Genomic DNA, 10,780 nt, shown 5'->3' with positions numbered 1-10,780 from the left:
CCCCTGCTTTAGCCACGCCCCCGCCATGGGCTGGGGCGCGGGGCGCTTTTACGCGCGCGGGCACAAGCCGGAGCGGGAGCGTGCGCGGCGGCGGCGGCCACCCTAAGCTAGGCTCCGGGTGTGTTTATTTGCATGCGCGGGCGCGCTCTGTCCGGCTGGGCGGGCTCCGCGGGATTTGACTGCTCCGCGGTCCCAAGCCAAAGAGGGTTTGCTGTGCTGTAGGCGCGGATGCTTTATACCTGGGCCGCAAAGGTGAGGGAGGAGTTTGGATTGCCACCTCCCCTCGGGGACTTAAAGCAGCTCCATAGCGTCGGGAGTGGTACCGGGCTTCCAGGGTGCAGCTGCTGCCCTAGGGAAGGAGGGACAGTTTGAGTGGCCCTCCTTTCTTTGTGTCTGGGGTGGGGTCCACCGAGAGGGAGGCCCAGGGGCCAGGCCTCACCTCGGCGCCCCGGAACTGTGTTGTCCGCCCGCGGAGGTCACGTCTACCTTTCCCCGGGTCGGAGGTCCCTGGGAGTCTTCAGGCACCCCGGGCTGCGGAGGCCCTGGTGAGGCACCTGGGAGACTTGGACTTGACCCGGGGCTGCGCCCCAAATCCTGCTGCCTTTAGGAAGTGCCGGTTACCCATTCCCAAATTTGACTTCCAAGTCTGTCCCTACAGGGCTGGTTTCCTAGTAAGACCTTGGTGCGAAGGTTTGGTAAGTTTGCGCCTCGTTTTTCTCCCCAAGCCGGTTGTTTGGTGGTTCTGTACGGATTTCAGGGACTCAGAATTGGGGGGACAAGGTGCCTCCTCTACCAGGAAGAGATACTATCTAAAGAGGAAGTAGTTGACTATTAACGGTTTTCCTGGATGAAATTGCCATTCTTTAGAAGGAAAACTAGATTTTACATCTCTGAAGACTTTCGACTTTGCATTTTGATGTGCCTGCAAAAGATAGGACACTGAGAATTTGTTCCGGGTATTTCAGTTTGTGCACTTTAAAACTTACGTATTTTTAATAGGGCTAGGAAAAGTTGGAAATTAGTTTCAGATTGTCAGAGTTCAGAGTGTCTATTTGCTAGGCAATTGGACATAATTTGAAAAATTCATTTGTTTTGTCAAATTGAGGTTTAGTACTAAAAATTAAGGGATGCTTTATGTTTAAATTGAGATAATAAAAACGTTATTAACATTTAAAAAATCTTACGGTCATAACTTTTTCTTTTGTCAGTTTCATGCCTGGGCAGGCCGTTCTGTGAACTTCGACAAACATAGGCAGATGCTCTACTTCCCTATGTTTGCAAGTGTCATGTTTGGTGGCACTTTAAAAATATGTAGTCATTATTGAAGCTTAATGATTATTGCTCCTTTTCTGTGCGATTTAAGTTTCTTGTATTATCTCTGTTTTTGCACTTAGACTTCACATTCTAATTATCTCTTTATTTTTTTCCCTACTAGATTGTGAATTCCAGCAGGGATATGATTTATCTTTTCTGTCAGGGCCTGGCTCATAGGAGAGGCTCAAATGTTCATTGAATGAATAAATTAATAAACACATTTACACACTCCTTTTAATAAATACATTCTGTTACTGTTTTAAAAACTTGCAAACATTCTGACCTGGGTTGTATATCCATGGAAAAATTTGCATTCTCTGTGAAATAAAGTTGGTAGAAACTTAAGAGTGTTACACTGTAAAGAATATATTCTTTCTTTGTGGCCTCTTAATCCAAGAAGTGACACCAGAGGGTGTTTCCTGTTGCTTTGTCATTCTTAGCAGCTTGGCTGAAACATTAGTGGAGTGAGCATATGAGAAATGTGTTTCTCATTGAAGACATAGAGTTGATGCAGACCTTGAGTGAGAGCTAATATTTAATACCAACAACGTTCTGTTTAGTCTTATGTTGAATAAAGAAAACAAGTTTTTAAACATTAGTGCTTAAGTATGACCACTGTTTATAAATTTTTTTAAAGGGAAATTTTTTATTGTAAAAGTGACAATGTATATTGAAAAAAATTAAGACACTATAGAACAGTATACAAAGTAGACGGGGGAAAAACCTTCAAGTCTTGCTACTTAAAAGTAACCCAAACATTTTGTTGGGAACAAACCTCTGAAGATCTCCCTGTGTGTTTACATATTGCCAGCACTTTTTTTGTGCTGTATATGGGATAATATTTCTAATTTTTTCAATCAGCAATATGACATTAGCATCTTTCCATGTCTGTTCATGGAGGTGTATGTGTGTTTTGGTTTTTTTTTCCTGGTCAGGGCACAAGCCTGGATTGCCAGTTTGATCCCCAGTCGTTTCTTTCTTTCTTTTTTTAAATTTTATTTTAATCATTGTTCAAGTACAATTTTCTATGTTTTACTCCCATCCCAGCCCACCCACCCAACCCTCCCTACCTCCCTTCCATTTCCACCTGCCCCTAGTTTTTGTCCATGTGTCATTTATACTTGTTCTGTAAATCCTTCCCCTTTTCCCCTGAAATTTTCTCCCCTCCCCTCTGAACACTGTCAGCCTGTTTTCTATTTCAGTGTCTTTGGTTATATTTTGCTTGTTTCTTTGTTTTGTTGATTAAGTTCTTGTTAAAGGTGAGATCATAGGGTATTTGTCTTTCACTGCCTGGCTTATTTCGCTTAGCATAATGCTTTCCAGTTCCATCTATGCCGTCGCAAAGGGCAGGAGCTCCTTTCTTTCTGCTTCATAGAATTCCATTGTGTAAATGTACCATAGTTTTTTGATGCATTCATTTACTGGTGGGCACCTAGGTTGCTTCTAACACTTGGCTATTGTAAATTGTGCTGCGATGAACATTGGGGTGCATAGGTTCTTTTGGATTGGTGTTTCAGGGTTCTTAGGATATAATCCTAGCAGTGAAATTGCTGGGTCAAAAAGCAGATCCATTTTTAGTTTTCTGAGAAAATTCCATACTGTTTTCCGCAGTGGTAGGTGTATTGTATTTTGAATGGGTATATAATATTCCATCTTATATACATACCCATATTTTAATCCATACTCAAAGTGTGGGCAGTTTGGTTGTTTTCATCTTTCTCATCTAAGCACTCTGTTTATGGATATTTTTTTGCATGTACATGTGAATGTTTCCCCAGGGTAAATTCCTAGAAGTGATATTGCTGGGTTAAAGAGAATGCTTACCTTAAACACTTTTGGATCCTATATTGCCTTCCAAGAAAGTTGAATCCATTTTGTGCTCACCTCAAGTAACACATAAGAATACCCATTTTCTCACACTTTTGAAGGCATTGTTTTTTCTCCATTTAAAAAAATCTTCACAAAAAATACTTCTTTTATATTTTCTGATTACCAGCTCATGGTTAACAGCTCAGAGAGAGAAACATTTGAGGGAGGATGGATGCAAAAGCTCGAAATTGTTTGCTTCAACATAGAGAAGCCCTGGAAAAGGACATCAAAACATCCTACATAATGGATCACATGATTAGTGATGGAGTTTTAACACCCTCGGAGGAGGAAAAAGTGAAAAACGAGGTAAAGCCCCCTGAAGCAGTCTCTGCTTTCTTTCAAGTTTTTAGAATTTATGCCTTGGTTGGTTGGCTGGGTTGGAGTGTTGTCCTATACACCAAAAGGTTGAGGGTTTCATTTCGGTTCAGTGTTCGATCCCCTGTTGGAATGCTTATGGAAGGCAGCCTTTCAATATTTCCCTCACATTGGTGTTTCTCTCTAAAAATCAATAAACATATCCTTGTGTGAAGGTTAAAAATTTTTTTCTTTGGATTTATTTCAGAATTTGCACTGGTCTCTACTAATTTGTTGCGAACATATTGTTTGTATTATGCTAAACTACTACTTTTTTTTTTTAGCCTACTCAACAGCATCGAGCAGCATTGCTAATTAAAATGATACTTAAAAAAGATAATTATTCCTACATATCATTCTACAATGCTTTACTACATGAAGGGTATAAAGATCTTGCCATCCTTCTCCATGGTGGCCTTCCTGTCATCTCTTCTTCCAATGGCAAAGATTCAGTTGGTGGAATAACTTCATATGGTTTGTATGCATAATACTTTTGATCAAATTGCTATCGCAATGGCTACATTGCTACAGTTTTGTCTTATTCTAGATGGAGTCTGCTGAAGACACTGATCAGTTCACTGAAGAATGCATGTGAAAAAATTGTGTTTTCCAATCTGAGTATTTTTATTTGCTTCTGTATTAACTCACTTTTTCTTCTTGCCCAGTGAGCTATCTACTGCCGAGGTAGTCATAGATAGACCCTAATTTTTAGAGAAAATAATACAATATATAGGCCTTTGTTTAAGTTCCTCAGTTCTGTGTTTATCAAGCGTATGCATAGGAAAGAATAGAAATCTAAGTTCTTGAAAGGAATTCCGTATTCCTCCCTTTATATTCTCCTTCCTGGTCTTCAATATACAAGAAAGAGATTGGAGTCAGAGAAGAGTAGGGTACAGGGAAATAATAGATGGTGATTTCCATTGTCTGTAGTTGTCTTAGAAGGCATGTGTTGGCTTTTATTCTGCTTTTTTTTTTTTCTGAGAAATCGGTTGAATTTAATATGCTAGCCACATTTTCTTCTCTTGGAAATTCTGAAGCCAAGGCCTCTCAGCCTTATTCTCTTTGGTTATCATGATATTATTTGAGTAAGCATTTCAAAGTTTTATTCATACTCATTTTGTTTTGGATTTCAGTGAGAACAGTCCTGTGTGAAGGAGGAGTCCCACAGAGGCCAGTTGTTTTTGTTACTCGGAAGAAGCTGGTGAATGCAATTCAGCAGAAGCTCTCCAAACTGAATGGTGAACCAGGATGGGTCACTGTACATGGAATGGCAGGTTGTGGGAAGTCTGTATTAGCTGCAGAAGCTGTTAGAGATCATGTCTTCTTACAAGGTGAGTTTTGATTACCATATTTGCTAACTAAGGAGATATTCTTGAGGCATTGTATTAGTTTCCTGTTACTGTTGTAACAAGTTACCAAAAATTTGGTGGCTTAAAATAACACGAACTTATTATCCTACAGTTCTGGAGGTCAGAAGTCCAAAATAAATCTTACTCACTACTTTCAAGGCATCGGCAAGACTAAGTTTCTTCTGGAGGCTTTGGGGAGAATTATTTTCCTTGTAGCTTCTAGAGATGTCCTGCATTCCTTGGCTCATGGTCCCTTCATTTTCAAAGCTGGCAGTACATTAGCATTTGCACATCGTTCTCTTTCTCCCTGATCTTACTGTCTCTTATCACATCTCCTTCTCTGACTCTAACCTTCTTGCCTCCTTCTTACAAAGGCCTTTATGATTATATTACCAGCAGGATAATCTGAGATAGTCTCATCTCAAAATCCTTAATTTAATCACACCTGCAGAATCCCTTTTGCCATGGAAGGTAACATTTACAAATTCTGTGGAATGGGATGTGGACATCTTTGAGGGGTCATTATTCTGCCCATCATAGGTATGATGAAATTTGAAATTTATTTTCAACCTAGCCTGTCACAGTGTGACTTGGCTAGCCAGACAGGTAAATTCATATATTATCAGATGGCACTTATTATTACTGGAATTAAACTAGTTCCCTTGTATCTTAATAAGCGAAGGGATTGTAGAGTTGAAAAAGATCTTGAAAGGTTATATTTCTGCCTTTCAGGGAGTGCTAGACTCAAACCTTCCTGTAAGTTGAGTGTCTATTTTGGCATAGAGTGCTGTGGAGAAGGAGATTCTTGGACACTCGGTTCCGTGAATTCCATTTCTGTAATTAATTTTATTAGTTGCATGTCCTTAAAAATAAAAATCTTTAGTAATTTGTCTATTTTATGGTAAGCCCCGAGAAAAAGAAAAATGGGGAGTTGACTATAGCAACCGATAGGTTTTTGTAGGTGGATTTTACAGAGTCATTCAATATCTGGTGATTGACCTTTCTGTGTCAGGTATCGCGTAGTCGGTAAATGTTGGAGAGCCTCTTGTGGGGCTCCAGCACCACCTTGGGCACTGGGGATCCAAAAGGAAGGCGCAGTCTGTGCACCTGAGGAATCCACTTACATTCTAGCAGGGGAGACAAATACGTAACAAATTATGATACATGTGATAAACTGAACAGCAGAAACAAGTATAAGGTACAAAGTTAGAACAGAGGAAGGAAGCGTTATCTCTCTAGGAAAAGAGGATGGACAGGATATGTTTCCTAAATAAGATGCCTTAAAAAATTTTTTTTATCATCACCTGAGGATGTTTTTTCATTGCTTTTAGAGAGAGGATGGAAGAGAGATAGGGAGAGGGAAACATCAGTGTGAGAGAGAAGCATCGATTAGTTGTCTCCCACATGCCTCTGGACCTGGGATCGTTCATACCAGGACTGGGCACTGAACCGCAACCTAGGTGTGTGCCCTGACTGGGAATCAAACCCGCAACCTTTCAGTTATGGGACAGTGCTCCGAAGAACTGGGCCATACTGACTAGAGCTAAATGAGTGACATTTTAGCTCGAGTTTGGAGGAAGAATAGAAGTTTGTCAGGAAGACTAGGTAGGGATGGGAGACTAGGGTAGGTGGGAAGGGTAATGGGTAGTTATGGGAATGGGGAAGGTCATACTGTGCAGAAGAGGATTTAGGGCATTTGACAGGGCTACTCCTGACTTTAATGAGTCTGGTGGGTTCTCAGGGTATTTGTCAGGAATAGTTGTATAGGTCCCTCAGTCTTTGGTTTCCTCTATTCATTACTGAGGTCTAAGGGAATTTGAGGACAGTTCCTGACTTCAAGTTGTTAATAACTTTTTTATTTATAGTACATAATTAACCATTAAGACCCTTTATGATGAGATAACAGGATGACTGGAATAAATATTAAACCTCTAAGAGACTTGAAAAGGTGGAGGCCAGGGCACATCTGTTGTACACAAGTAGCTTTGTTTCTACTTCAAGCCGTTGTCAGCTTCAAGTGTTGGTCTTACTCTTGTTGGAAGTTGCCCAGTTCCTAAAGCCTGATTTCCCCCCTCTATTAGTGTAGAGAAGGTTCCTCAGACTCAGCTCTGTGCACATCTCAGGGCTAGGAATTTATTTTTATTCATTTATTTTTACCTCTACTGCAAAGTTGATCACTAAGGATATTTCAGGGTGAAATTGGTTTGTTACTTTAGTGTAAATGGGTTTTTCTTTCAATATTATGATACATTTCCTATAAAGTATACATTTTTTATAGCATAAAGAGAGCAGATTTATTAAGTGACAGTACACTCCACAGAACATGGGAGCAGGCCAACTGAGCAGAGATTGACCTAAAATATACATTTATAATGTACTGATTTAGAGTTAAAAGTGTGCCCCTCAACTCAGTTTAAATCATTCTCGATTATTAGGGTATATTATTTAAAAAAGCTTTTTTAGACAGAGGGGTAGGGAGGGAGAAAGAGAGAGAGAGAAACATAGATGTGAGAGAGAAACGTTGATCGGTTGTCTCATATGTTCCCTGGCCAGAAACTGAACCTGTACCTAGGCGTGTGCCCTGACCGGGAATCCAGCCAGCCAGCAACCTTTTGCTTTGCGGGATGATGCCCAACCGAGTCACACTGGCCAGGGTTATTGGGTGAAAAATTTTTTAAGATTTTATTTATTGTTTATTTTTAGACAGAAGGGAAGGGAGAGAGAAAGAGAGGGAAAGAAACATCAATATGTGGTTGCATCTCATACCACCTTTCACTGGGAACCTGGCCTGCAACCCAGATGTGTGCCCTGACTGGGAATCAGTGACCCTTTGGTTCACAGGCTGGCACTCAGTCCACTGAGCCATACTAGCCAGGGCTATTGGGGTGAATTTTTAATTTTAGCAGTTACAATTGACCAACAATTTATGGAATTAATTACCCAGGAATCATATTGTGTAAATTGTGTTCTTGGAATAGATTTTAACTATTTTGTTTTGAGAAAATATCAGAGATTGTAGCAATTTTCTGGTGTGTGGGGAGTGTAATTCATATTCCTCATATGTTTTTATGAGATCTTAAGTACAGAGGATTGAGTTAATCATATTTTTTTAGTTCGCAGTCCTTGCCATATTAAGTCTGTATAAGACCTGGCTTCTTGCTCTCTGTATTTTCTTCTAAAAATTTCCCATTCTCATTTCCTTTCCACTTCTCTAAGGTAAAACATTCCTCCTGTGTCTCCTCTACACAACAATACTACTTCATTTCTGACACCACAGGTGTGAATTTTCTACACATTCAGCAATTCTTTAATACCAGCTGGGTGTCCTATGATTTCAACTCCATTCCAACACTATCTGGAGATAATGTCAGATCCCACTGGTTAAGGGTTCAGTCTCACAAGACTGCCCCTGCCGCCGGGCCCTTTTTAGATACCAGTCAATCTCCCAGATCATTACCTGTGCTTCTGACCAGAGGTTCCCTCTTCTTGGGTTTGATTATTTTTTTTTTGAGATTTTATTATTTATTTTTAGAGAGAGAGAGGAAGGTAGTGAGAATGAGAGGGAAAGAAACACTGATGTGTGAGAGATACATCGATCGGTTGCCTCTCGCATGCCCATAACCAGGGACTTGGCCTGCAACCCAGGCACCTGCCCTGGCTGGGAATGGAACCGGTGACTCTTTGGTTCACAGGCCGGCACTCGATCCACTGAGCCACACCAGCCTGGGCAGTTTTGATTAATTTGCTACAGCTGCTTGCAAAACTCAGGAAAACATTTTACTTAGTAGACCACTAGTTTATTTATTATAAAAGGATATAACTCAGGAATGGCTAGATGAAAGTGATGCATAATGACAAAATATGTGGGAAGGGTGTGGAGCTTCCGTGGCCTCTCTGGGTGAACTACTCTCTCCTCGCTTCCTTGTGGTCACCAGCCCAGAAACTCCTAGAACCACACCCTTTTGGGTTTTTGTGGAGGCCTCATTTCGTAGCCATGATTGATTAAATCATTGGCCGTTGGGGATTGAATTCATTCTCAAGCCTCTCTCCCCGAGGTTTTGAAGAATGGAAGCTTTCTCCAGAGTCTGTCTCCTATTTGCTCCTGTCCTTCCCAAGGTTTCCTTTGTGCTATTGGATTATTAATTGCTACCAGGATAAACCTCATACGAAAGTAGGATGGGGTTACTTTCTTTGAATAAAGACAGTTTTTCTTCTGATTAAGTTTGTCTGAATTATAGAAATCATTCAAGACTAAATTGCTCCCTCTTGTGCCCATAGTCAGAGTGTTTAGATCCTTTCCGAAATGTGGAATTAATGCTTCCGTATTTAATTGTCATTTTGTGGTAGTAGGATTTATGCAGATCAGTAAGTCATTTGGTCTGTCTTTATTTTTAAAGCTAGTAGTGTTCTATTTACTTTTTTGCATGTGTTTATAATGCTCTTGTTTGTTAGTTTTAAATTTAGGAGAGAAAGACTTTATTTAGGTAATAGGTACTTAAATTTAAATCTAAAGAATTTACTAGCTAGCTATATCAGGATACTTTCTTTGTCTTGTCTTTAATCCTGGAATGATTCAAAAAATTTTTTTAAATAGAAAGCACAAGTTAAAAAATAAAAAGAACCTTAGGAGAAACAGGTAGTTTGAAACTTTGTTTTAAATATTACAGTTGTAATATTTTCATTTAAAAAGAAAATAAAATTCTTTTCACTTGCCCTTCTCCCCTTTCTCTTAAATTCTTTACCACAGATACCACGTTTAAGAGTTGAGGGTGAATTGTTTCAAACTCTTTCCAGTGCACTTAAAAACACGTACACCCACAGAACCTTGTTCCAACACCAGGTGGAGCCAGAAACTGAAACAGTAATCGGGGATTTTCCGCTTTGTAACTGTTGACTCACAGTGAAGGAAGCCTAAGGGAACTTCAGGAAGCTTTTTACCTTAGTTATCACGGAGTTCTTTTGGTCCCGTGGTATGTTTCAGATTTTCTCATGGCATTTACCACCCAGTGCATTGCCACATTCTGATCTAGGTCTCCTTCCTCGTTCCCAGCCTTTCTGCCATTCCCTGCAGACTTCCCCTCTGTGACCAGAAACTCCTCGATGCCACCTATCCCTTCTTTTAATGGTTACCTTTTTGTCTTACTGAAACTGGGCAGTTCCCTGAGAGTACCACCTTTTCCATAGCCTTCTTCACTGGTGTGACACCTTTTTTTTTCATTTATATCCCACGCACTTTATCACCAGGAAATGGGTAGATGTTGTTCTTGGTCTGTGTTGCCTCATTCAAACTATTAATACTCTTTCCTCAGCTAAATTGTTAGTCCTTTAAAGCTCATTTCTTTAGTCTTTCCCAGGTATGTACTCTCATTCATTGATCATTGGAGTTTTTTAAATTTTATTTTTAATATAGAAGGCCAGAGCTCATTTATTTTTTTCTTACTATTTTTTAAATTTTATTTTTATTTATTTTTAGAGACAGGGGAAGGAAGGGAGAAAGAAAGGGAGAGAAACATCGATTGGTTGCCTCTCACCCCCAACTGGGGACCTGGCCCACAATCCAGACATATGCCCTGGCTGGGGATCAGACTGGTGACCTCTCGGTGCACAGGCTGGCGGCGCAGAATCCACTGAGTCATACCACTCAGGGCTGGAGCTCTTAAGTGTAAACTTAGGCCCTTTTCTTTTTTTGGCACACTTAGTAATTTTAATATCTCTGTGAATGAGTCATCTAAAATCTTGGCCTCTCATTTCCTTAACTTCTTTATCTTTGGTGACGTTTTCTTCACTACCCTTCAGCCATATGTTTCCTTGGACCTTGGCCCGAACCCTGGTCCTTTCCACTACCAGAAGGGATACCACTTTTGAAATCTTGATATAAACATTCTATTCTATGC

The 10,780-nt window shown here is 40.3% G+C and overlaps 1 protein-coding gene across 4 annotated transcripts in view; it reads left to right on the top strand.

The window, feature by feature from the left end:
- The first annotated feature begins 101 nt into the window (after positions 1-101).
- The window catches only part of APAF1 (apoptotic peptidase activating factor 1), a 68,259-nt gene continuing 57,580 nt past the window's right edge, over positions 102-10,780 (top strand). For 2 of the 4 annotated variants that reach the window (XM_045826651.1, XM_045826648.1), the window contains exons 1-4: positions 102-252; positions 3,311-3,489; positions 3,822-4,011; positions 4,671-4,868. In XM_045826651.1, coding sequence (XP_045682607.1) covers positions 3,352-3,489; positions 3,822-4,011; positions 4,671-4,868 — 526 coding nt within the window. In that variant the 5' untranslated portion in view covers positions 102-252; positions 3,311-3,351. Of the gene's footprint in view, positions 253-321; positions 696-3,310; positions 3,490-3,821; positions 4,012-4,670; positions 4,869-10,780 lie in introns of those variants that run through there. The other 2 variants (XM_045826650.1, XM_045826649.1) reach the window with 2 other exon arrangements.

This window comes from Phyllostomus hastatus, unplaced genomic scaffold (assembly GCF_019186645.2).
Source record: "Phyllostomus hastatus isolate PE091 unplaced genomic scaffold, TTU_PhHast_1.1 phas_scaffold_755, whole genome shotgun sequence".
Classification (NCBI taxonomy): domain Eukaryota; kingdom Metazoa; phylum Chordata; class Mammalia; order Chiroptera; family Phyllostomidae; genus Phyllostomus; species Phyllostomus hastatus.
This window is presented reverse-complemented; position numbering and strand designations above follow the sequence as displayed.